Source organism: Choloepus didactylus, chromosome 4 (assembly GCF_015220235.1).
Source record: "Choloepus didactylus isolate mChoDid1 chromosome 4, mChoDid1.pri, whole genome shotgun sequence".
Taxonomy (NCBI): Eukaryota; Metazoa; Chordata; class Mammalia; order Pilosa; family Megalonychidae; genus Choloepus; species Choloepus didactylus.
In genome coordinates, this window is record NC_051310.1 from 38,712,550 (window position 1) to 38,740,313 (window position 27,764).

A 27,764-nucleotide genomic window follows, 5' to 3' on the forward strand; every position below is an offset into this window, starting at 1 on the left:
GATCTCCTGATTTCAATGCTCTCTCCAACCATCCATCCAAAACCTCTTACAATCCATCCTTCACCAAGTCACCTAGCCATGAAAAGCCTCTCCATAGCTTCCCTTGGCCTACAGGATGGAGGACCAATTCCCTGGCACTCGCTTAAAGCCTTGAACCATCTGCCCAACACCATCCTCTTTCCATCACCTTTAACCGCCTCCACACACTCTATATTCTGGACACATTCAGTGTGTCCCCAGTGCCTAAACTGCCACCATAGTCAAATCTTTACTCATTGTGATCCCTCTCCTGGAACATCTTCCTCAAAAAATCCTTTTTATCCACATAAAATCCTTTTTCTACAAAGCCTAAGTTCAACATCACATCTCTGAAGTCTCAGATTAATCAGAACCTCCTCAAGTCCTATAACAGTCTGTTCTTTGCACCTTCATAGCACATCCAGACACTGTAGAATGATGAGTTTCATGTGTCTCCATCTCCCCAAATAGACTGTCCTTAAGAAGCAGGAATCAGCTTTATTTATCATTACATCTCTGGGTTCTTAAAACATCTTTGTTAAATGAAAGAGAATCCCTATCAGTAGTATAGACAAGGCCCCACAGTTACATCAGATGCCTAAGTGAGGGGGTTCTCCCCCATCAATTGACAAATAGCTGGTCACTAATAATAAAGTGCCAAAGTTTGTGAATAATTTACTAAAAACAAACAGATTCAAAGTTAAGTTATGCTTTCTTAAACATGAGAAAAAGGGATGGAGTTACAGGTGGTAGCATTATATATAAGCTTAGGCACCCTTGTGGAATACCATCAATCTTACATGCAATGGTGAGAGAACCTGCTGAAAATACGTGCTCTAAGAAGTCTAAAATAGGGCAAATAAAGAGACCTAGGATGCTAGTCTTTGGGGAATGTAAGGAGAAGCTAGGAAAAGAGGTAGAGTTTCTAAGCAACTCCTATCATCGTCACCAATCGTGTGAAAGTTCCACAGACTCAGAGAAATGTGGGCTAGCCACAGTGCTGGCATTCTCACTTGGATGGCCAGGTCCAGGAGTAGGGCATGTGTATGCCAGCAATGGCTAGGTCAGAGGTTAGTGGGGGTCTTGGAGCGCTACCTCATCCCTAATTTGAATTAGATCAAGACATTTATCTGGTTACCATAAAATGGATGCCCCTCCTTTATTCTTTTTCACTGACATCTCCCCAGTTTCTCACTATTTATTCCAAAGTAACAGGAATGAGACTGGAGTGAGGGAGGAATGGGAGGAGTGGGTGGAAAGAAGAAAACTATGTAAGGATTAAGAAACCACATGAATCCAAATATAACAAGATACCCACACTCCTTTTTGTCTTACAGTTTGGTTTTATATGCATTTAATACATAGCAAGTTCAAGTGTAGTTTCACTGTGCAGCTTCTTTGATTTTCTCACTAAGAAGAGGAGATGTTACAGAAAAACGGAAAAATAGAAGGCAGTAGAGTGTGAACACAGGATAGGGCAATACAATATCTGGGGGCTTGATGATTTTTAAACTCTCTTTGGGGTAGACAAGTAATGCCATTGAATTATTATCTATGGTGAATGTTAAAATGTTTATGCTTCTATGAGGAAGTGACAAAATGATTCCATAAGAAGTTAGGTTGTAATTTTTAATATTTGTATTTAGAGTTTGCTTTTCTTACCTCGCTCTCCAAAATGTACGTTAAGCTAACATATCTCATGCTAGTTCCCAAACTCAGCTCTTTCATTTGGCAAATGAATCAGAAAATTCTATTCAGTTATTGGAGTTATCCCAAAGAGAAAAAATAGCATTTCCAGAAGGCTGGCATTCATTCCCACTCCTTTTCTGCATTTATATAACTCAATAGTGGCTTTGTTTTCTGACTGTTCACACACATAGAATACACATACAGCAACTGATGGAATACCACCCAAATATTTTTATGACTCTAGATATGATGGGCAAAGAAAATTCAGAGTTAGCCCTTATTCTGATGACTTACTATTTTTTTCCCATATTCTGAAGTTGATACCATCACACAAACGTATTTGCAAACAGACCTCGTTCGGGGAATGGGAGATGCCAGGTGCCTGGGCACCAGCAGACCAGTCCTGCCAGAGTGCCTGGGGCCGATCACTCCTGGAAGCTGGGCTGGATGCTGTGAACTCAGAGCTGTAACCCTCCGAACTGGCTTACGGTGAAGCCAGCATTCTGACCTTCTGAATCTCTGCCCCCCACCTCCACCACAACCTTGCAAGTATATTTTAAAGATTGCTAAGTCCAGGGAAGAGTTAAGAGCAAGACTCACAAGAGTCTTTTCTTTTCTTTTGAGATAAACTCAGATCGTTCTGCTTTCTCTTAGTCTTAAAGAGCCCTGAATGGCCAATGTTAATGCCCAAATAAGTTTAGAGGACTAAGATGAGTACCTCTTTCAACTGCTCTGAAATCTTTCAATTCCGTGGGATATAAGAAAATAATCACTTTAAAGAATGTTCCAGTCACTGTAAAAAAGGAATTTTCTAAACCTCTTATCATTAAGTTCAAGAGATTCTCCTTCCTATATTTTTTTGAATTTAGCCAAGAAATATCCAGATCTTTTTAAGGTAAATGATACTGAGTGCTCTCTGGGGCTCTCTATTACTTCTGTAATATAAAGCCATAAAAACCAGGGCTTTTTGATTGTACCAAGAATGCAGCAGTTCAAAAAATCATGATATTCTATACAGTCTACAGGGCTACACTCAAACCAGTTTTTCATTAATAAACAATGTTGTTTTTTTTTTTTTAAGTTTTGTGAAGTTTGTTTTTAAAAAGAGGCATCACCACAGTTTATTAACAGTCAGATTTTCTATAATGAAACTACATCCTCGTCTTTTAATCTGATTAGTGGGTGCATGATCTCATTTCAGGTAGGTAATTTCTAATTTAACCCAAATTCAGATTAGGCCTTGTATGAGTAATGTTTTTCATTGGAATGAAAACAGAGTTGAAGGCGCTGGACACTTAGGAAAAGATGGTCCAAGATGAGTATCAATTCCTCATCTTTCCAGAATAATTCTCACACCAAGATAAAAGGGAAAAGAGGGCTGTGGAAAAAAGAACCAGATTTCTAATGAATCACCCCTGTCCTTAACATACCCTTCTCATGAGTCAACTCCCAGGACTACATAAATAGTGTTAACATTAATAGACTCTTATTAAATTGATCTCTTCAGATTGTGAACGATTACAATTTATGGATGAGGAGTTCTCAGTGTCCACGAAGGTGATGGCAAATATTTTCCCAAATGAGCACTTAGTTATGTATAGGTTCAATTATGCTTCTGTTACTGGCATTTTTACTCCAAAGTGACAGCACTACTTAGATGTGTCCAGGGAAATAAGCCCCTCTGTAACCTAAGTGTAAATGTGGCATGATGGTAAAAACAAGTGAGATGGTTTCAAATAGCAGTAGTGACTGACAAATTAGATAATTAAGCACAGCATTTTAACATAACTTAGCAATTAAAATGCTGTCCACCCAAGGAATAGAGCCAAGTTAAAGCCATCTCTCTTCAGCAAAGGATTCTTCCAGAACTATGTAAAGAAAATCTCTAAAGTGATTCAAGGTAATGTAATTTGGGTGCTATATTCAGACTGGAGTTTGAATAAGTTGTGCTCAAATTAGAGCAACTCATCCCTCTGCTTTTCATCTTTTCCTACAGCATACTTTGTGAACAGAACTATTAACTGGGTTTCTGACCACACACTTCGTAGGCATTAGCCATTCAGACCAGATCACAGAAATCCTGTTCTGATGATCCTTCTGTGACATGGTCAATTTACAAGCAAGATACCCATGCACAGTTAGGAAAATATGGCATATATCATATTCAGATAAATGGATCATCACTTCCCAGCTACTGGCAAGCTGTCAAACCAGTTCACAGCTTGACACACATCACAGGTTTGCCTGGAGAAGAGTTGATTTATATCTAAGGGTGATCTGAAATGACAGAAAATAAAAATTGATTGCAGGCCGGACTGGCTGCACAATTCATGGGAATGCAGTGCAAAATGAGAATGTGGGACTCTATGTTCAAAAATTATTAAGAATTTCAAGATGGCAACAGCAGAGCATTAAACCAAGTGTGGGCTCTTCTGAGTGTGGGGTCCTGTGCAACTGCACAGACTGCATACCAGGAAGCTGTCCTGATTGCAGAGCAGGTGACTGGGCCCATGTAACATACAAATTCACAGGCATTCATTCAGCAAATATTTATTGACAGCCACCTATGTGTGGTGGTGGGTTTCATTCATTTAGTGTGGCAATGGAGAGTAAGGGCTCTGGAGTCACTGCAGAAATTATTTCACCTCTCAGTCCCTGGGTATCCTTATCTATAAAGGGCACATTCAAACAGCACCAAGCTTACTGGTTGTTGGGAGGATTAACTAAGAAAACTCACCCAAAGGACTTTAAACAGAGCTTGATGCCAAATATGATCTCAATAATAGTTACCTATAGTTTTTAAGTAAAATGCCAGTAAAAATTTAAGTATTATGAGGGCAGTACAAATAGACTGGAGAAGGGCTCAGGCAGGTTGGAGGTCAAGTTTGGTTGGGAGATCTGGAGGCTTTATAAAGCGAATGGACTTGAAATGGGTCTTGCAGGTAACCAAGGACTTTCACAAAAGCCATGAGTGAGGATGTAGGAAGGTAAGGGATGTATGTGGCCTTCAGTGATGGCCAATTTGGCTGGAGTGCTGGGCATCGATGGGAGATTTGTGGGGGCCACAGCTGAAGAGAAGGGGGTTCTTTTTTCTTTTTTGTCTTAATTTTATTACTCATCTGTCCATACACTGGATGAAGGGAATGTCAGTCACAAGGTTTTCACAACCACATGGTGGAAGGGGGGGTTCTTATCCTGTATGTAAACAGAGGAAATCCAAACTTAACTGGACTTTCCTTAAGCAACAAGGAAGCATGGAAAGTTCTAAGCCAATGCAGTGGTATGGTCAGTGCTGATCCTGTACACCCTGTTCATGGGTCACCAAGCATGAAAAGGGAATGCCCAAATAATGTCTTTTTTTTCTTTTTGCAGAGGCTCAAGAGATGTCATAAAAAAAGTTATATATTTATATATATATATATATATCCATTAGCCCACCACAAATATTAACCTCTTTGATCAGTCTTGCCCTCCATATTCACAAATACTTAATGAAAAGAAGTCACAACCAAATCCTTTGGTGAGAAGTTTCTGTTCTGTTTTCCTTTGTTTTGGCATGCTAGGATTTCAAAGACTGGGAAAAAAACTCAAACAAACCAAATTCTCTCCCCATCCACAGCATAAACGAAAACAAGGTGACTAGAAGCTGAAATGCTGAAGGCCATGCTGGCCTCTGTTTGGGGAGACTGCACTCACGCACCTTCCCCAGATGGTCTCTGACACCCATCCTCCTCCTCACCATGGCCCTAGGACGCTCCAGGCTAGGAGAAAAGAAAACCACACAACCCTCTTCCCTTTTCACACAGAAAATTCTACCAGTTCTAATGATCCTGCCTGCATTTAAGAGATTCTGGGTTCTACAATAAAGTCCAAACCATTTACAAACTATTTCAATCAATTACACAACAAGCACATGGCCATGGTTTGGCACTGCACTGCACCTTTATCTCTGCATGCCTACTTTCATTTTGTGACATTTAGTAGGCCATAGTCATTTGTCATTTTTTCAATATAATGGAAAATTCTAAGAGTCAAACAAAGAGCAACAGATTTCCCAGTAGACTACAGGCTATTTAGTTAGGCTTGATTCTGAGTCTCTCTAGGAGTGAGGATGGGAAGGGGGGTGGTGAGCTCCTGCAACAACAGCAGGCAGGGCCTCAGGAATTTGAGTCAGTTCCCTCCCCCCAGCACCCCCTCCTGGTGTTATGTGTGCTATGTTCACAGACCAGCCTGTGGCGCCAGGGTTGAATCAAGAGCAAATGGTCCCAGGACCACCTTTATGTGGCCTGAAGCAGTGCCTAAGAAGCCCCCTGTGGGATGGTCACCCACTGTCAGAGCACAAGCATACACACATTCAGCGGAAGAGATGGATTCTACTTTGCTGACCAGCCCAAAGGCCACTCTGCCCACCTCATATTGCTCCTGCAGGTGAGAAGGTTAAGGAAATTAAACCCACTTTTTTCAGCAAGCACTTTAATGACAGGCACATCTCCAGCAGCCACTCTGTCACAGTAACAAGTGAATTTTCACAAAAGGAAACAGACCTCAGGCAGACCTGCTCATTGTCCAGGGCTCTGCACAAGATGTTTGATGGAAAAACCTAACACTGACTGTGGGGGTGGGTCTAAGTGGCTAATCTGTCTTTATCATCACTAATCTTCACACACTGTAAACATGTCATGTAATCTACAAATCTTAAAGAAAAATGCCAGCGCTTTCAAATACAAAGCAGATTATATGTATTTTTGTGAGAGTTATTTAAATTTCCAACGATAAACCTATTCATGTATCCGACGATACGTGATGAAGAGACTTAAGATCCTCGTCTCTTCTCCATGCCGAGGAGGGTGACAGCAGTTATTAGGTCTGGCTTCTGTGAAGGCCTCCCTAGATCTAGAGATGGGAGGAGAGCGGGTGCTTGAGGAAGTCCCAGGGCCACTGTGGGCCCTTGTAGACCCTCCCGTAAGGTGTGACCAGGCCAGGCCTGCCTGGGTGGTCTTCACATTCCCTTTTGTTGACAGGAGGGCAGAACCCAGCTGTTGGGTGTACAGCCAATCAAGTATACTTCCTTAATGACACGACACGACATGCAGAACAACACTATCACACACCAACTTACTGCTCTTTCCAGAATACAGAAGTTTTTTATAAGATGATCTGTAAGATCCTGCCCAGTATTAGACTGTTAATTGTCTGCTGTTTTGATTCACAGATGGTTTTTGCAGACTTTCCTACAACTTCTCCAACTGCACAATTAACCATTGCTATTTCCTCACAGGAGGCATCCTGAATTCATCCTCTGTCTAACCACAGTTAAACATAACATTGTCACTGAAGATGACACAATTTGCTTGTGGAAACAAACTGACCCTTTCAAGCCTGACTCACCACATGCTTAGGCTAGATGAGCCTGAAGACTGCCTCATCAGCCCAAGCTGGGCAACTCCATCCACATCCCTAAAATGCCCAGTTTGAACCAGCTCTGTTTCCCTTCCATGTAGCTGTGATTGGTAGAATGCCTGAAAAAATAACAGTAGCAATGACAATGACAAGCGGAAACTACCCTTTACTAAGCCCCACCCCATCTTCCAGGTCTGTCCAAAGAGCTTCACCTATATTATCTTAGTCTTCACAGAGACTCTAAGAGGTGGGGCTGGTGCCCCCATTTTATAAGCAGGGACACTAAGTGCAGAGAGGATAAGAAACTTGCCCACTGCCACAAGTGGTAGAGTTGGGGTGCAAGTGAAACAAGATCCCTGGTCTCCAGAGCTTGCCCTTTTAGCTGCATCCATAAGTTTCTGACACCTCTGCTCTTGTGGGAACGTTTCCATTGGCTGAGTGTGGAGCAGATACTTTTGAGATCAGAGAAACAACTACTAAGCAATCCAGAGGCCTGAGCTGGGGACTAAAATGGAACACCCTCCTCTTCCTCTCATTCCCTGAGCCACTCAGAGTTTGTAAAGGAAAGGGAAGTGGAAGACATGCCAAACTTAAGTCACTGTTCACATTTCCTGAATGCTTAAATAAGGAACAACTTTTAATATAATCTAAAAACGTGAACTTTCAAAACATACAAACATTCCCAGCATGGAGGCCAAAGTACATTAGTTCTTCTGAAGAGTGGGGGAAAAAAGGAAACTTGGTGCCCCACTGAATCAAGACGGTGGAAGAAGAAGCTTCAGGGCTCCATCCTCCCATAGAATTATGAACAACCGATAAGAACTGGCAAAAACATCTTTCTCAAAGCTCCGGAAAAAAATACTTGATCTCTTGGTTCCCTGGCCGGCTCCACCTCCATTCCTCACTGGCTCAGCATAGGGCCAGCACATGCTCCCAGTACAGATCCCCAGTCCCAGTTCCAGAAGAAAGAGAGTAACCCTCGTGCACATACTGAGAGCATTAATGTTTGGCTTATCTGTCTGGTGTCAGACCAAGGGACTCATTGTCTCAGAACTTGCCCTGCATATAGAAGGCAGCTCACAGAGCTCTCCAACAGAACACTCTGGGGAAGCAGTCAAGTTGTACTGCCTGGCTCAAGGGATTGCTGGCTGTGGGACATATGGTGCAGCGCCTGGGACCATAAGGAAACTGTTTCCTTGGAAAGAGGGGACATTTGCATCTGTATAAACGGTAATTCCTAGGGCCAGATAAGCTGTGCCCAAGACAAGATGCATGCACAGAAAGGACCCAGGAGGCTTCTATACTTTGGCTTGGAGCTATTCTCTAAACTCATTGTATGGATAAACTCTGAAGGAGAGCCACACAGGTCAAATTGCAAAGACTGGGAAAAGTATTTTCTTTTTCCCTTCTTCTTTTTTTTTTTTCTTAGCTCCTGGCATTCAAGGAAAGCTCTGTCGTTATATTAGCTGTATATACAAGCTTAAGAAGATGCCATAGAGTCTAAATTCCAGTGATAACATATTAAAATATCAAAATGCCAAGGTTTCAACAACATATTACAAAAAATAAAAGGAATGAGAAACAATAGCCCAGATGAAGGAGATTAAAGCATTAGAAACCATCAATGAAAAGGATAAGACCAGGGACCAAAATGGTCCTAAATATGCTCAAAGAGCTAAAGGAAAACATGGATAAAGAACTAAAGAAAATCAGGGAAATGACAGATGAACACAAAGAGAATACCAATAGAGAGGAGGAAATCATGAAAAGGAACCAAATAGAGCTAAATACCAAAACATCAGAAATTAAAAATTCCCTAGAGGGGTTCAACAGCACATTGGAGCTGGCAGAAGAAAGAATCAGTTAACTTGTCTACAAAACATTGAAATAATTCAGTCTAACAAGCAGAAGGAAGAAAAACTGAAGAAAACTGAACAGAACCTGAGGAACCTGTGCAGGAGTGGCAAGTGTACATGTGCTGGTGTGAATGTATTATGTCCCCCAGAAAAAGCCATATTCTTTGATGCAATCTTGTGGGGCAGACAGAATAGTGGGGATTAAGTTGGGATGTTTGAATTAGGTTGTTTGCATGGAGATGTGCCCCACCCAGCTGTGGGTGGTGACTCTGGTGGGATACTCCCATGGAGGCGTGGCCCCACGCATTCAGGGTGGGCCTTGATCAGTGGAGCCATATAAACGTGCTGACTCAGAGATGGAACGGATTGCAGCTGTGAGTGACGTTTTGAAGAGGAGCAAGCTTGCTAGAGAGGAATGTCCTGGGAGAAAGCCATTTTGAAACCAGAACTTTGGAGCAGACGCCAGCCACGTGCCTTCCCAGCTAACAGAGGTTTTCCGGACACCATTGGCCATCCTCCAGTGAAGGTACCCGATTGCTGATGTGTTACCTTGGACGTTTTGTGGCCTTAAGACTGTAACTGTGTAGCGAAATAAACCCCCGTTTTATAAAAGCCTATCCATCTCTGGTGTTTTGCATTCTGCAGCATTAGCAAACTAGGACAGTACAATACATACATTGTGGAGTCCCTAAAAGAAAAGAACAAAATGAAAGGAACAAAAGATAATATTCAAAGAAATAAGAAAACTTCCCAAATTTAACAAGATATGAATATACACATCCAATATGCTCAACAAACTCCAAAAAGGATAAACCCAAGTAGTCCCACATCCTGCCATGTTATAATCAAACTGTTTCATGCCAAACATAAGAGAGAATTCTGGAGAGCTGGCAGAGAGAAGCACCGTGTTACATACATAGGAGCCTCAACAAGATTAAGTGTCGATTTCTTACTGGAAACCATGGAAGCAAAATGGCAATGGAAAGACATATATAAAGTGCTGAAAGCAAAAAATTTCCAACCAAGAATTCTGTCTTTGACAAAACTGTCTTTAAAAAATGATGGAGGGATGAAGACATTCCCAGATAAACAAAAGCTGAGGGACTCTGTCACCACTGGACTGGGCCTACAAGAAATGCTAAAGGGAGTTCTGTGGGTTGAAAGGAAAGGACTAGAGAAAAAGGAGAAATAAATCACAAAGAAAACAAAATTTTGAGGTGACGAGAGGTAAAAAGAACTGATGATGAAAAAAATCAGGAGTAAAGTTTTGGAAACCAGGAAAAGGAGTTTGAAGATGAAGGGAGCAGTGACTGGTATCGAATAAGCTAAAGATGAAACAATGCCCAGTGGCTTTACTAACATGGAAGTCAATGAGGATCTAGCCTGAGTAATTTCAGTGAAACTCTAAAGTTCCATGGTTTAAGGATTCTCATGTCAAGTTATAAAACTGTGATCCAGCTTGACAATGTTTGGAATGTGTAAACCCCAAACTTCCCACCAAAGTTAATGTCTAAATAAAGGAAGAGTAAATATTAAATGGATGCCACTTTGTTTGAAAGTAGAAAACAACAGAGAAGATTAGCATACAACTGTGCAAGATAACAAATTCAAAAGAATGTTCTTAAATATAAAGATTGAATGGGCACATGACTACTATGCTCTTTGAGACAGAAGACCTCTTTAAGTCTGTTTCTATAAAACTCATAAGGAACAGTCTCCATGCGCTACATGGTGCTACATGTTAAGGAGAGGAGACTGCAAAAGGAGCCAGGCATAACTATATGTAAATGAGAAAATACCCTCCATCCAGCTACTTAGAGTTAACCTTAAATAGGGGGTGGGGTGTGGGAGGATGGGTTGTTTGGAATCCAGGCGAAAAACCCAAAAGTACCAAGGGTTCAATGAGATCAACCCCAGATATTTACATAAAGGCTGGTAATTCTTCATCTAACAAATGATGTGATAAGTTGAATTATGTACCCTGAGGTGGGGGTGGGGGAAAAATGTTCTTAATCTTAATCCATTCCTGTGGGTGTGAACCAGTTGTAAATAGGACCTTTTGAAGATATTATATTTAGTTAGGGTGTGGCCCAACTGAATGAAGTTTGGCCTGGAGGACTAGGCAGACACTGAAGGCAATGGAACCAGAAGAGAAAAGAGAGGACATCATCATCATCATATGATAGGAAAGTCAGGGAATCCAAGGAATGCCGGCCAGAAGGCCACCAATCCAGGAGAACCTGAAACCAAGAATCCTTAGGGGTACTGAGTACAGGTCAAATTTCCCTGAACTTCTTTGGTGAACTCGCCTATACCTTCTTTCATCTGCATTGTGTAGAGCCAAACGCCTACCCTTACCGCCTCACAGGGTGAGCATTCAAATATATTTTCCTTTGTGTGGACTTAAGGTGAAAAGCAGTGAGGCAAGCACGTGCTCAAGAAATAACCTCTTATACTCAACGAATTCTATCTAGAAAAACTGGATTATGCATTCTCTAGCCACTGAAAGCTAAACAAGTAATTAGCTACAAAAAATATTTTCTCTTTGATGATCGGTATTTTCAGCAACAAGCTTTTGCTTCTGTTGCAGACATTTAATTCAACACAGAAAAAAATATTCTATTTTATTGTATGGAACGTTGTATAAAGGGAATGGCAAAAAACAGTTTCAGTTGTGAAAGCCTGCTGATTGTTCTGGAGAGAAAGAAAATAGCACTGAGAGGAAAAAAGGGTCTTTCTCTAAACAACGATTTCTTTGGTTCATCTTTCAAAATTTGGGGCAAATCATGAATCCAGTTAACACACCTCTGAAGAGCCAAGTTTGGAATATACAGAACAAAGAATTTATTCAGCTATCTCTTGGATCTTTTCCTTTCAAAAATAATGAAAGCTGGAGGACTCTAGATGGGAATGTGGCCACTTTGGGAGAGGAATCTTTAAATGTGATAAATAGCAAGGACCAAGTATCCGGGCTTAAATGAGGCATTTTAGAAGACATCTAGTTTTCTGATTTGTCTGTCTGTTTGTATTAAATTACTTCCACATGGTATCCTAATATTCTGAAATACTTAAGTGACAATGTTTTACGCAACAGCTCAGAAGTTAGATTAAGATAAAAGACTTCATAGCGCAGTTTTTAAAACTTGCAATTTTCTGCACCCAAATTGAACTGCTGAATATGGGTATCTGGGAACCATTTTTCCTTGGCACTTTGTTCTTGTTGGACCTGATTCTGCTGTTCAGATTAATCAGGTCATGTTTTGGCTTCCACAGGGAACCTTCCTTTTACCTAACACAGCTCCTGGAACAGAGATCGAGTTTCCCCGGCTCTCAGGGCTTCTGGCCCCTCTCCAGCATGGAGGGTGACAAAAGCATTCTGACATGTGATCAAGACAAGCAGAAGTGATGGGGAAAGGACAGCGGATGGATAGAAAGAAGAAGCTGGCCATTTCCAGCAGGTGACTAGCAGGTTATTCAATTAAACTGTCTCCTTCAATAGCACAGATAATTTGGGGCTAAGTTTACAGTGCAATTATTTAACTTGTTAAGGCCAATTATTACGTATATTTTTAAAGTACTGGATAGTGCAATTACTTAAAATGTTATAGCCAATTATTATGCATATTTTAAAATTGCTTAATCTGGTTTAAGTACAGCTCTTGAACACACAGGGTTAAAGAAGGACAGACTGGGACTAAGGGGAAGGTTAATAAACACAAAAAATCTATTTGCTGCCACCAGTCAAATATAGGCCTAGACGCTAGTTCTGTAGAGTCTGCATTTTACTGCAGAGTGACTTCCAGACAGAAGTGATAGGTCAACTTTGTAAAGGATCCTTGTAAAGGCATCCATATTTACAGGCAGAGCTAACCAGTTACCATTTGTCAGGGGATCCATGATAACTTTCAATTTAGCCATGAAACCTTGGTTTCTTACTTTCCGGGATTCCTCTTCCTTTTGCTTATTTTACTCAGGGCTGAATGTTTTAATATTCAGTATTTAATCCATGTGACATCTTCTTCCCATTGTTTTCTCCTACTCTCAAAGCAACGGAGAATATGAACGTGCTATACAAGTTGTTTTCCATTCTCACAATTCTTTATTAGCATAGTGACACAAACACAGTTACTCAACCAAAACCCTGCATCACATCATTTGTCCCCATAAAGGCAAGGATGATCTAAGATGACAATATGGTCATTGTCACCTCAAAGGGTCTGCCAAGTCCTAATCCATTTGACTGCTAAGTACGCAGTAATGACTTCTGTTGAGAGCCTATGGAAATGAAAGAGCAAAGCACAAATATCTTTGCACTGAGCCAAATGCTTTTTGGGAATATATTTTCCTTCTTCCTTAAGGCTTTGGAATGCCACCATATTTGAAAGCCACTAGTTTTAATTCCTGATTTCTAGTAAAATATGGGAAGGCCTAAAACTAGTGCTTCTGGATCTAGTTTTATTTTAATTTTGGGCACACATTTAGAGCAAACTTTCCAAGGGCACACTCACCGCCTCTCTAGTGGGCGCCCATCACTGGAGATGCTTCGAGGAATGTTGGCAGCTCTTTCTGGAGGAGGCATCTTCCCATCTCCTTTCCCAGTATTCAGCCGCGAGGTCATGGGACTCTGCACCTGGGCTGGAATCTGAGGGGAATGAGTCCCCTTATTGGCATTCCTCTGCCACTTGTTATTATTTCGGAAGGGAAACTTGAATTCGTAGGAAACTCCTTCATTCATTTTGTACTCCATCACTGGCATGCGGTAGGTTTCAGAGCAACTCCTATTAGGGAGAGGGCAATGGGGAAGAAAAATTACTATCGCTTTTTCTGGGTGAAACCACACTATTCTCATTAAAAGTTAAAACGGCTCCTCTGTTTTGAATCTTCTTTCAATCTTTGGGCACTACATTTTTCTTTCAAGAACAAGAAACTCAGAAAATGTTACACTGGTATTTTCCATTACTCAATCCAATTATTGAGTATGAGATAGAGTCTTCAAAAAACAAGACCCTGTTGAGTCAGAGTCAGTACTGGAACCTAACCTAGAAGGGAAGGCAGCCACACTGGGATGAGAGGGGAGCAAACCCCTGAACATGGTGCTCTGGAGGAAATAGGCAGTCGGTATACACATTTCACTGCGTATTAGGATCGGGGATTTAAAAGGGGTATACAGTTTTGAATTAGTTGGGATTTCAAAAAATTAGTTGGTATAGTCAAAAAACTATGAGGGAGAAATCTTGAAATCCAAACTGAGAGCCAAATTTAGCTGAGAAGGAGAAAAAAAAATTCATTAGAAACACTTCAATGATCAAATCCCTAGAGAAAAAAGCATAATCTGAAATTGCACTTTTTTTCCAAAGCCAGAAATCTCTCATAGCAGGGTTGTCCGCATGCAGCAGCCTAAAAAAATAAATGGCAGGCACAAATATCTTCTGTCATGTTAGCCCTGTTTTGTGACACTATCCCACCCCCAAACCTTAGGACCACTTTCCTTTCCCTTTACCCAAACAATCAGGGAAGGTTCTATCAGTTATTAACTTGATTGACAGGCAAAGTACTGAAAAACCTACTCCCACTAAAGCATTAACTCAAACCGTGTATTTGAATTTTATCATTAAGTGAAAGACATTATTTCCTTTCTTAAAGGAATTTCAAGGACTGGGAAGCAGGTGGGAAGACTTGAAAAGGAGTGTTTAACAGAGTGATTATGAAAGAGTCCTTTAAGAGGCACATTATGGGTAGCATAAGGAGGATCTAAAGCAGTGCTGTCCAAGAGAAATAAGGCAAGCCATGACTACAAGCCAATATATAATTCGAAATTTTCTAATAACAACATTAAAAAAGTGAAAAGAAACAGGTGAAATTAATCTAGTAATATATTTTATAAACCCAATATATCTAAATATCATTTCAACATGCATTCGATATTAAAAATTATTAATGCAATATTTTACATTCCTTTCTCTCTACTAACTCTAAATCCGGTGTGTGTTTTACACTCACTGTACATCTTCATTTAGACTAGCCATATTTCAAGTGCTCCACGGGCACATGAGGCTTGGGGCTCCTGTTCTAAAGGGCATCTTTTCCTCTAGAACCCTGAGTACTGGCAGCTACAATTGGTACTACAGTATCAGTAGAGGGCCAGGTTTTGATGTGGGGGTGTGTGGCTAGGGAGGAAGTGTGGCATGGAGGGCAAAGCAGAATAGAAGGACTTTGCAAGTTGTTTGGTGGGAGAGTAAGCACATTGGAAGGTGCCACTCATTCATGACCTTGTCTATGTGTCTCATCGCATGACCCCTGACATTTCACACGTGTGCTCCAGTCTTCCTCTCCCATGTCCTTAGTCTTCTTACTTTTTAAAAACTGCTGTTTTGGGAGCATGTGCTCAGGAGGAACAATAGTGTTCTGATGGGGTCCTTGCTCCATTCAGTCTTAACCCAAGCCTCCAATGGGTACTTTTTTTCTTGGGGTTTCTCTATCACTCTCTCAGACTCCTCAAAAGCCTAGGTCAACCTTCCTCTGACCCTCTGGTCCAAGGCTCCTCTGTACCCATTTTATGTTTTAATGGCAGTGAGTTTCAAACTTTTTTGACCACAACCTTCTGTAAGAAATACATTTTACTCTGTGGTACAGCATAATACAAATACACTTACATACATACCCTTACTCTAATATTCTTCATTTTGTTATATTCTGTGTTATTTCATTTCATTTAAAACAAACATCAGTACAGCTCCCTAAACTGAATTTATAACCTATTTATGAGTTATGAGCTGCAGTTTGCAAAATGTGCTTTATGGCACATATGACTTACTTTTATTAATGATTTCTTACGTCAAAAAACCCTTCTTTCTGATATTAGGCTGATAATGGCTTTGATATAATTTCAAGTTTTGATTCTGATATTTTTGACAAAAATATGCCATTGGACAAAAAAACATTTTTTGTTTTTGTCATTAATAGGAGTATTACTGTAGTATGGTTAGAAGTCTTCTATTTTTGACTAAATATGGCATACCATATAGTATGAATGCTCTGAATCCATAAATGTAATGCAATGTAATGTAATGTAATATAATATAATGTAATATCATATAAGGATGCTATACCTTGCCAAAGGAATATTCATAAAAATTTACAATAATTCATGGGAAATTTTCTCTCAGCCTCAAAATCAGGATTAGCATTGCTTCTCCACAGCAATGGTCTGATTTAACTTCTGAACTCAGTGAACTGTATCATCTTTGCCCCTTTCTGTTGGAGGCTAGGAAACAGCAACATTTCTTTTATTGTTACATATTTTAGGCACTAATTATACAAAATTTCCCCTTAACCCAGGCCTGTCTCCCCTGGTTCCCTCCCTGAGTTTTTATTTTGTGGTCCTGTACATACACCTTATTAAGCTGCTTCTAGACACTTTTGCATCAAAGCAGAGAATCAGTAAGTAAGTAAATAAATAAATAGTGACAATGATAATGTAAGTTAAATAGAGAAGTCATTTTCATTTTGGGGCCTTAATTTCTTAGTTTCTTCCAGTTCAAATACGTTTTTGAAATATTCTTTTAAGTTCCCAACTCTTGAAAATAACTGGCTTAAAGACCCCTATAGTCAAAGACTTTGTCTTCTGTATAGTCTTTTTTTCATTTCTACCACTCTTAGCTTAATATGTAACTAGAAACTGTATGGGTATTTGATGTTAATGAAATTCAGTTTGATAAAGCCTAGGGAGGGAGAGAAGAGTTATTCATAGGTAACGAAAAAAGGAGGTTTCACAGAGCTTCCATCATGACGTCCTTCTAGCTGATCCAATTCACTCTCAGAGCAGCTCCTGAGCCTCTCTGAGCCTCATGCTTCCCATCCTTTCAATGAAAATGAAGCTGCCCTAAGGATTAAAAAAAGCACCCAGAACACAGCAGGGGCTCAAAGGTTTTGCTTTCCTCTTCTTGTCGCTTCTTCACTTTTAAACATTTTTAATTTGGAGAGCTCTCCTTATTTCTTGAGAACAGGGAAAATAGTGCTGTCATACATTCATTATTTAACCCCACTTTCTTGGGTCATTAAACTAGCTTTTTAAAACTAATAACTTTCAAAGCCATGGGTATTTGTAATTACAGACAATCTCCACACCTGGGCCTGGGACCGGATCAGGACCCTGGCTACCTGAGAACCCGGGGGGCTCGGGGTGGTCGGGCCTGGAGGAGGCCCGGGACACCTCAGGCTGGAGCTGCGGTACCAGCTGACAAAGGAAGAGAGAGACTAGTCAAAGAACAGAGGAATCCGTTGCTAGGAAAACAGCAGTGGGAGTGTGAAGTGTGGGGGAGAAGGAAAAAATGAGAGAAGAGCATTATCCTATTTTGTGGAAAATTGTAGCTAGGTGTTAATGCTTCAGCTGTTCCCTGAGAAGTTGTTTCTGAAGAGAGGAGGAGAGCAAGGCTTTCAGTCCTCCAACAGCTTCAGTGACATCAGGATTAGCACTGCTGCCCAAAAGGCCAACCCGTGGAAACTGATGTGTACTGAAAGGGGCAGAGCAGGCTCTGAGGCCTGAGGCTGTGCTGGTCACTCATCCTTAACCCAGGCACATGGGAGGGTAGGAGAGGATGACAAAGAGTGCTGCGGAAAACTGGGGCCCTGGGAGATTAGGACAAAAGTGGCTCATTTGCTCAGTGCTGTGCCAGAGCCAGCTTGCACATTTATCCCAACTCTCTGTTCACTGATATTATGTTGACAGCCTGAAATTGGCTACAGTGGGAGTATTTACACCACGGAAATCAGCAACTGCTACAAATCAGGGTTCCCTCCTCCACAGAGCTGGTTTACCAACACGTCACTGCTTATGCTGGCGTATGACAAAGAGTTTTGTACCCCAAGCGTACAAAGTAAGTTAAGAGCTTAAATTCTGAAGTTGGACTGAAGTTTGCCTAAATAGTAGATGAACTCAAGAAGTTACTAACTTTTCTGAGTCTCAGTTTCCTCTAAAACAGGAATAATAATAGTACCATTAGTTCATAGGGTTGTTGTGAGCATTCAATGTACTAATGGATATAAAAGTGCTCTTTATAGGGCTTGACACATTAACATAAGAACTCAGTAAATGATAGATATTTTTACCAACACACCACAGAAGGTTTATCTAGTCTAGTATCTTGCCATAGATAATAGCATAGATGTATTTTTGGGGCCAGGCCTTCTGACCCATCTTTTTAATAAAAACTATTCCCAAGTTCAATGTCAGTCATGTTGCCCTATTCCATCCACACTCACACAAACCTATTTTCCCTCTCCTCCTCCCCAGAGAAACCTGAGAGCATAAAAATAAGGGACAAGACCTCTGAGCAGGTAAGATGGAGCCACGAAATCTATGGGCTTCATTTTTGAGTAGATAGTCCTTAGACTAGAGTCTGTAACTCTATATTGTGTGTAATGAAGGTCAAAGGTCGACAATTTACAAAGCTTGGTTATCTTCACCTGTTTAATGCTGGCTGTTTGAAGGAGAGACCAAACGATAGCAGACAGACAGATAAGAGGAGGAGTGCAGAGACTATTGTGATGAAGAATCCAACTGCCTTTTGATCTAGCTCAAGAGTCTTACTTAAATCACTCAGCACAATGATGAAACCAGAAAGGGCTCAAGGTTCATCAGACTTGGGAGACCTGTGTGTTACAAGGCAGTTTCAATCCTCCCCTGTCCCCACACAAACAGGTGAAATAAAAAGTATAGGGTATATATTTTGGTTTTAAGGGAAATCTAGTTATCCAAAAAGAGAGCACATAATCCTGGGCCATCGAGGGGGTAAGAAGTACTAAGTAATACTATCCCAAGTGCAGCCTGGCCTGTAACAATTGGTTTGAAGAAAAGAAGTACATTTTGATTGTCATCACTGCCAACTTTTTAAAGAACAAAAACAACCATCCTAGCCATTTACATTCTAACATCTCTGAATCATTCTGAGCTCAGGTGCTGGACAAGTCATGGGGGTGGGAGGAGGATGGGATAAAGAACACTGTCTTGGTTTTATGAGGCCTAAGAATTTCCAAAGCTTAAAAGAAACTCCTAGAAAATAGGTTCAAAGAAAATTAACAGATTGAAAAAAACTAGCAAAAATAGCATGGACATACTGAAAGGAGGAAATAAATAGTTTATTAAATTTGTTCAATCAAGGAACCCCCAAAGAGATAGGGAAATGAAATTTTAGACAACCCGGCTGGCTTAGCAGAAACTAAAAGGAGCAGGGAGTTCCTGGACTTTCCCTTTGGGAAAAGTCAGGGCTCAAACTACCAAAACATCACATGCAGAATCAGCTCATTTGAAGCCAATTACCAGCACATGCAGATGCAGTTAAGAAAAAGCTGTGTAAGTAACATTCAGCCCTCCAAGCTGAGATAACAGGGGTCAAAACAATGCTTTGAATTTGGGATGGTGAATGGACTCAAACGAGAGAGAACAGGAGTGTCAAGGATCATAAAAACAAACGAACAATAGCTTGAGACACTGTCTTTTAATGTTGAGTTTTCAATGTCTCTCAGCTACTCATGCAAGATGCTTAGGAAGGCTTCATTATCTGTAACAGCAACTTTATAAATTTAGAGCTATAAATCCTGGGAATGGTCCAAGGTAGTCATTCTTTCTGGCTGCTATTGCCCCATGCTGAAAGGGAGCTGTATCCTGAATCAGACTTTTTACAGATGGAACTTTCCAGCATCACATGTAATCTGCTCATTCAATACCCTACTACCCTCCCCACTAGGAGATGCTCTTCATGGTGCAAAACTCAGCCCTGGAGTGCCAGGCTCAGAGATGCCATCTCAGACCTACCTTCGTGGGGTGCAGTCATCATGGGGAGGAATGATGACCACCTTCACTGTGACAGATGTTCTCAGGAGATCAATCATCTGCTCATGGCTCAGAGTGGCCACTGCCACCTTGCAGATCTCTACCAGTCTGCTGCCCTGCCGCAGCCCCGCCTGCCAGGCGTAGCCATAGGGCTCCACGTCAGCCACAATGCCCTCGTAGTTGACATGGAAGCCAAGCTGCCCTAGTCCATTCCTCCGCAGAGTCATCTCCACCGATTCACAACCTGTTGAGACAAACTAGACAAGGAAACAAAAAATATTGTGGCTTAATGTGAAGGAGTATTAAATGGTGGACGTGTAACTGGAAGCACACTGCAATGGGTTTATTTCTGTCTGGATGTCCTCCTGCCAGCTGAAGAGCAGTCTGGTTATTTACCCTTCACTGGCCTCTATTCATTAGGCCAAAAGAAAAATATTTTTTGCATCCAAAGAGTTCAGTGGCTTCCCTGAAGATGCAAGGAGACCTTCAACAGAGACCTACAGTGAGCAGGCAGCAAAGAGAGACTGTATTCTGCTAATCCTTTCATCCTTAAGAAGATTCAAGGGAGCAGATAATCAAAGGACTCTTTGAACAACTCAAGCAGATTTGATGGGGCTGAAACATAGGCCACCAGGGCAGTGAAACTGCTCTGGAAAATGCAAACAGGTTTCCAAGACAAACACACAGTAAATGTGTCTTCACTTGTTATACTACCCTACTTTCTTAAAAATGATGGAAAACCTGAGTGTGAAATAGACTCTATGTTTCTGCACATCATCAAGGGAGTTTTCAGACAAGCCAATAACACAGTTGAAGCTTTGGTAACTTGGCTCTAGTCCATCTTGAAAGCTTTATGAAAGCAAAATTGCATGTGTATTAGTGGAAGGAAAAGACTCACCTGCAATCTTTTGACAATCTCTTTGATATCCTCATTAATGAAACTCTCCACAGAAATACATTCTCCTCGCTCATAGAAGATTTTGAGGCTGTTGTCAGTTGAGGTCCACCCAATCACATCTCTGCAGGAACAATTGAAAACTACACTCTTTGTTTCTTGTTCAATGAGAACGATGAACTCATTGGAGACTCCCAAAAGGCAGTCAATTTCCATGGCCTTGTTGTAGTCTTTGGCCCGAATTACCCACACAATGGCCCCCATGCTACTGAGTTCGGCTCCTGGATATGGTTTGGATTTCTCCTTCTTCTTGGAGGCCAGAGAGATGAATGGGAACTTGCCAGAAGGATCAATAGGGGTGTTGGTGACATTCTTTTCTGCCAGGTCTTTCAGGTATTCCTGGCGGGTCCGAGTTGCCATGGCCCGGAACTTTTCTGATTTATGAGCAGCATTTTCTGCATTAATCACTTTGGCCAAAAGGAAGTCCCTGAACACATTTGACTTAGGGAAGGTGACTCCTTTGGGGATGGGAGGCCCAAAGGAAGGCACATCTCTAGACCTGGTGACAGCAACACTAAGAGACAAAGTAAAGGTCAAAGAGAAAGAGACGTTTCAGTACTTCTTAGTCTCACACCATGAGAATACAAATACACTTTCCCAAAGACAAAGCTGTACCTCAGAAGCAAAATAACTGCTTGTCTTTTCCACAAGAAACAATACACATTTTTGCTGAACATGAGCAAACTTTTTTCAATCACATTTATGAAACATAAAATTTTGCTAGACAAAAAATACCCAAAAAGTTTAAAATAAAAACTTTCTTTTCATTAGCAGACAGAAAACTAACCATAACTCAATGAAAAAAAGATTTACTGGAATATTCTGCATTAAAGATTTTAAAGAGCTACTTCTTTCCAAGAGGGGTTCTACAATCACATAATCTTTCAGAAAAAGCATAGTTTCTCTCAGAACACAAATGTGTTCTCTATTTTGGATATAAGCTCCATAAGCAGACAGTTTATAATGAAAATATCAAAAGGTACATGACATAAAAGAAATAGATTAAAATTTTAGTAAAATTAAAAAAATATTATTTGTGGACCTATGTGTGACCTATTAGGCAACCAGATTAACAGCAACATTTTAGAATGAAAAATTGGAATTTGAGCAAGTAAGAACATGATTACGAGTTTTATACTAATAGCAAGAGTACTTTAAAATCACATTTTTTTAGTTGAGCTATTCACTGGTCTAAATTCTCTACTTTTGGTATTTGAATATGACAATTTATTTGTGAGAAAAATTTCCTTTACTCATTACTTTAAACAAGACTGATTTAAGAGAGCCTGCACTGATAATTTCTTTTCCATGGAGAGTATTGCTAAAAATGGGTCTAAGAAAAGGATCATACAAAATATGCAACAATCTAATTGTTTTTAATCACAAAAGGAAAAAAAAAATAAAGTTTTTCCCAAATAACAACAGTCAAATGGAAACGGAGAAGTGGAATACTTTATATCATCTTCTAAGACCTCATTCAACAACCTCAGTAAGTCTTGCCTATTTTAGCTGAGATGGCTGGAAACAATGATTCTAACACATCAAACATTCCTCTTCCCAAATTATCTAATTATGTAAAAGTGAATCAATTATGCAATTGTACAAAGTATTAGGGAACCAATGCAAAATCTATTTCCTCATTTATTTCCTCCCAGAATATGAAGGACATAATCAGAGTGTGAGCATCTTTCAAATTAAAATGAAGAACTCTGTTCAATTATTTTTCTTTATTTTCAGAAAGGTTTACTTTGAGATATTTGGCTCTGCTTTTTAAGAAAGGATTATTTCTTGTGAGAAAGGGTAAATAAATGTCAGCAACTTAAAGACATAAATTATATTCTTTGTGAAATGGAAAGCTACACTGTCAGAAGATGATGTGGAATGGACTATCTGTTGGTTTTCACATTTATTAAAAAAAATGAAAAGAAAAAAGTTCACTTCATGACAGAGAAAAGTGGCAGGCAACACTCTATTTTCTAACTGGAGAAGAGAATTGATAGAAACCTCCGGATGCATAATGGCTTTAATTATGCCAGTTTAGGAAGGTAATTTTTCGTGTCTACTGTGAAATGTCTGGTTTCAAAGCTGACAGCTGTATCATTTTAATTTGATCATATCATTATTATTTTTTCAAATCAAGCAAAGGATGCTGAAATTCATATTTGTTAGACTTTCTAAGAGAAATCCTATAAGAAACCAGAAATAACTTAATATCATTCATTTAAAAATTGACAATTTCTTCTCCACTTGTTAATTTCTCTTGAAATCATTATTCTTTCTCAAGAAACAGATGTGATTTTATTTTAAATAAGGAGGGGAAAACGCTTAGCAGGGGGTTTGAATGTGAGAACATCAGCCATCCACTTGCTTCTTAAACTCATTGGCTTTCTACAGATCTATTTATTAACTGATAGGACATTAGACAAACATATTCAAAACCCACCAACAATTAGAATGAATTGTGAGGCAAAGAACTAAATCCTTAACATATAATTATTAATGATTCACCACAGTACGGAGGTAAATGATACAGACACTAAAATCAGCTTTGCTTCATTAGAAATAGAATCCTTCAGGAGGAGATGTGAAAGATGATACCCTAGGATGCTCTTTTCAAACAAATGGTTGTTTTGGGTAAATCTAACTTTCAAGGTTCCCTACAAAGTTAAAAGGTCATTAAATTAGATGCCACAAATTCTAAACTAGAAAATAAGGCCTGGTTTCAGCTGAATGGAAGGAATATTTTTTGCTTCCATAAGAAAAGAAGCTTTTCTAGAATTTCAGTTTCCTATATATAGATAGATAAGATGTATCAATTACAAATGATTCTTGCTATTTTTAAAAGCAGATTCCAAAAGGCCTCTGCTTGGCCTCAATTATTTTAGCCTAGTTTGCAATATTGTATCTTCTTAGAAATATTACATTCTTTAAAATTACAGCCATGTCTCATTTCCCAGCACTGTGAAGGATTAGGCTGTTCTACTCAGTGGGTTATCGCTGAGGCTGAAACAGTTAAGGAAAGTCAGAATTAAAAGGCACCCTGGAGAGGTCAGCATTCCTCAAACTCTTCCAAAAAAATCTTCGGTTTCAGCAAACACTAACTGAGCACTTAGGATATCCTAAGCCCCATGCTAGTGCTGAGACTCAAGCATGAGTATGTCACAGCTCAGCCCTCCAGAAGCTCAAAGCCCAGTGAGAGCTACACCAGTGCCCTGAGGGGGAGGCACCAGGTGCTACGGGCACTTGGGAAAGGCAGGAATTTATCAGATAAAGGCGGGGTGAGGCATGTGTAAGAGGCATTCTAGCCCAGAGGGAGCATGCGTAAGGAGCAGGAGCACGGAATGTTCTGGAGAGCTGTAAGTAACGTCACATGGCTGAAGAGTGGACTGGAACTGCTGCCGGTAGAGGCTGATTTAGCAGAGAGGTGACATAATCATATTTTTGTCGTAGAAAGGTCAACTGCATTAGACAATCGGGATGTTGTTTGTTTATGGCTTGAATAGGCCATCAAGAAATTTCCGCCACTTGACCCATTTTGATTTTTTTTCCTACCTAGTTGAAGCTTGCATGTTTATTTTTATTGAAGAGAAGAAAAAAGGAAGGACATAGGCTTTTAATGTACACACACAACACACCCTGCCTACACTAGATACTTTACTTATGAGATTTTAAATAGATGTCAAACAACGTTCCACTGCACAGAAAGGGAAATTTAAGATCTGGCAGGTTTAACACACGGGTCTGATTCCAAGTGCTTTGTATACTACATCATATTAACTCCTTTCAACATTTATTATATTTTAACCACTGAGTATGGAAATCTTTCCAAAGGGAGTAACATATATTTCTAACTTCCTAAACATAGTACTGACTGTAATTAAACATTTGTTTTGAAGACCCATGGTCATTACAACAACCACTTATACCTATACTAGTTGAAAAACTAACGATTTCTTAATATCATGAAATATTGCAGAATGTTCCAATTTCTAATTGTTTAAGATATTCTAATGATATTTTCATCTGAATTAGGATTCAAGGGTGCATATATTGTGGCTGAATATTTTACCTTAAAAATATTTTTGGTATGTAAAGTCTCATCTCTCTGACTCTCTTTTATTTTTGCAATTTATTTATTGAAGAAACTGGGCTGTTTATCTTACATAGGTGTCCAGCGTCTGAATTTTGCTGACTACAAACATGTTCCTCTGTCTCCTATATGTCGGCTTGTCTAGAGACTTGATCAGATTCAGGTTCATTTTTTTTTGGGTGGGGAAGCAAGACAGATTCACAGGTGGAGTTCTGTTCTTCCCCTATGAGGCATGAATTTGTCTCTTTTTGTGATGTTACAGCCTTTGATGATCAATGCCTAGATCCATTCATTCATTCATTGTTGGAAAATGGTGATATTTTACATCGTTTTTATAAGGTGAGGCCCTCAGGGGTGACTAACATTTATTCAGTTGTTTGCCCCCAAACTGTATGACCCCAGACTGCTTTGCTTATTAAATTTGTATCTTTTATGTTAATAGTTTTTCAGCATCTTCCCTGTCAGTAATCATTTATTAAAGTTTTCGGTATATGCTTGCCACTAACAGTTCAGTCACCTTTTTGATTTGTAGCTTTTAATCTGCTCTACCAACTGGGAACAGATAATTAAACTCGTAATTATATAAATAAAATAATAGAGACTGCAGGGCTCTCACCAGTTGTGTACATAAGCTTTAGTATGTAGACTTGGTGATTGGTTTGAGTTCTTGGCTATGCAGTGAATATTTAGGGCTGTCTGGCCTCTGTAATTAGTCTGAAATAGATTTTTCCTATATAAACTTTCCAGCCACCAAGAAGGTATGACACAGCAATTTTTCAGGGTCTCATCTGGGAATCTACCAGAATGCAAGACCTAGAAGGGTAGAGATTTTTCTGTTCGTTACCGGTTACACCCTCAGGGCCTAGACCAGTACCTAGCGCATATATGGAAGTGCAGTAAAAAGAAAGGTTGAAAAATAAATGGGTAACAATACTAATCTCCAAACTGGTTTCTGTGTACAAATTATCTTGCATGTTAATGCTGGATAAATTTTCCTAAAACTCTATTTATGTGGTATAACTTTAATGGCCTAGCATTCCAAAGCCCCCACTGTCTAATTATCTTACCTACTGTATTTTCTTGCTTTTTCATTTTCATATCTGTCTCAGTTTCTGAACATACCACTGCCCACTCCTAGAATTAGTTCTCTTTTTCCCATTGAATTCCATCCATCTGTCCTTTATAACACACACCAAATCTCATTTTCTCAGCTAACCATTTCCTATAACCTCAGCCAATATTTAACCTGTAATTCTCTTAACTGTCACAGCAAGAAGCTTCTTCAAGAAAATAACTTTCCACAGTTTCAAGTACTAGTTAGGTGTCAGTAAACAAATATGAGTGTTCACAATGGAGAAAGTTTAGAACAAGAGGTTTAAATGATAAATAAAACATCTGAATTACTCTAGCTACATCATTTGGGGATAAAGTTAAATTAGACTTTATAAAGTTAGCATTAATAAATTTATCTCTAAACTTTCTCCACCAAACTACCCCTAAGGGAAGAGGCCAATAATAAATGCATATCCCTAATAGTTTGGGGAGTAGCTGGGGTATGAGAAAAACTCACAGGTATTAAAGTCCTTTTTAGACCCACATTTCACCTTAAAAATGGATAAAAATTTTCCATCAACTTCATTTATACATTTGTTTCAAGGAGAAAACAAGCCCCTTCACACCTTCTTTCCCAACATGAGATGCCCTATTTATTCTGTGACTTCAAACACCTTCTGACGTCACCGTATACCCCAGAGACATGCCTAGCATGGATTGATGACAGAGAATAATTAATGATACTTAAAATTTACAATAGGAAAAGCTCACTAGTTTCTTGTGATTTCTTTCAATCACATTGCAAACTGGTAAGTTCTCTTTGATTTCCAAAGGCCAAAAGGCACAGTTTATAAGCAGCCTTCAAAAAGGCTTGGCATCTAGGGAATTCCAGACTAGTCCATGTGTTGCGAGCAGGGGGGGTGGGGGTGGAGGGTGTTCAGTGTCCTATAGCAAAGATGCCCAGTGCCACATGGTAGGTTGAAAATGCGTGCTCACCAGGCAACAGATTAGAAAAAGAGAGAGGAAAAAAATCATGTGTTTCAGGAAGGGAGGGTGATAAGAATAAAAAAGATATCAACTTCTTATTTAGCAAAGTGTTGAAGATGGTTAAGACACTTTTCTTCCTTATCAGTCTGTTCAGGCTTGCACTGTCCAACATGGTGGCCACTGGCCATACGTGGCTCTTGAGCACTTGAAATGTAGCTTGTGTGATGGCAAGGAATATTAAATTAAATTTAAACTTAAATCTTAAAAACTGATAATTCAGTTATTGGAAAACTCTTTAAAAGTGTATCTGGAAAACAATTTGAGTATATTAATCTACTTTTCCACTGCAAAATTTTTTGAAATTTAAATACTAATCAAGTATTTACAATTAAAATTTAGTATCCTAATTGAGATGTGCCATAAGCCCCAAAATGCATTTCAGATTTCAGAGACAGTATAAAAAGTTGATAATTTAAAAATATTTATTACATGCTGAAATGATATTTGGACACAGTGGATAAACTACATCATCGAGTTAAAGCAAATACAGGCATACCTTGTTTTTTATTGTGCTTTGCTTTATTGCACATTGCTGATATTACTTTTTTTTTTTTTTTTTTTTTTACGAACTAAGGTTTGTGGCGACCCTGCATAGAGCAAGTCTATCAGCGCCATTTTTTCCAACAGTAGATGCTCACTTGTGTCTCTGTGTCAAATTTTAATTAAGGTATGTATCTTGATTTCTCAAACATAATCCTACTGCACTAGACTACAGTATAGTGTAAAAGTATGTTTTATATGCACCAGGAAACAAAAAATTCACGACTCATTTTATTATGGTGGTCTCAAATCAAACCCACAATATCGTCGAGGTATGCCTGTACA

The 27,764-nt window shown here is 39.6% G+C and overlaps 1 protein-coding gene across 7 annotated transcripts in view; it reads right to left on the reverse strand.

Moving 5' to 3' along the window:
- SIPA1L1 (signal induced proliferation associated 1 like 1) overlaps positions 1-27,764 on the reverse strand; it is a 394,723-nt gene that overhangs the window by 46,937 nt on the left and 320,022 nt on the right. For all 7 annotated transcript variants that reach the window (XM_037832380.1, XM_037832386.1, XM_037832385.1 and 4 more), the window contains 3 exons: positions 20,693-21,263; positions 19,777-20,051; positions 13,472-13,741 (listed from right to left, as the gene is read on the reverse strand). In XM_037832380.1, the coding sequence (XP_037688308.1) occupies positions 13,472-13,741; positions 19,777-20,051; positions 20,693-21,263 (1,116 nt within the window). The remainder of the gene's footprint in view (positions 1-13,471; positions 13,742-19,776; positions 20,052-20,692; positions 21,264-27,764) is intronic.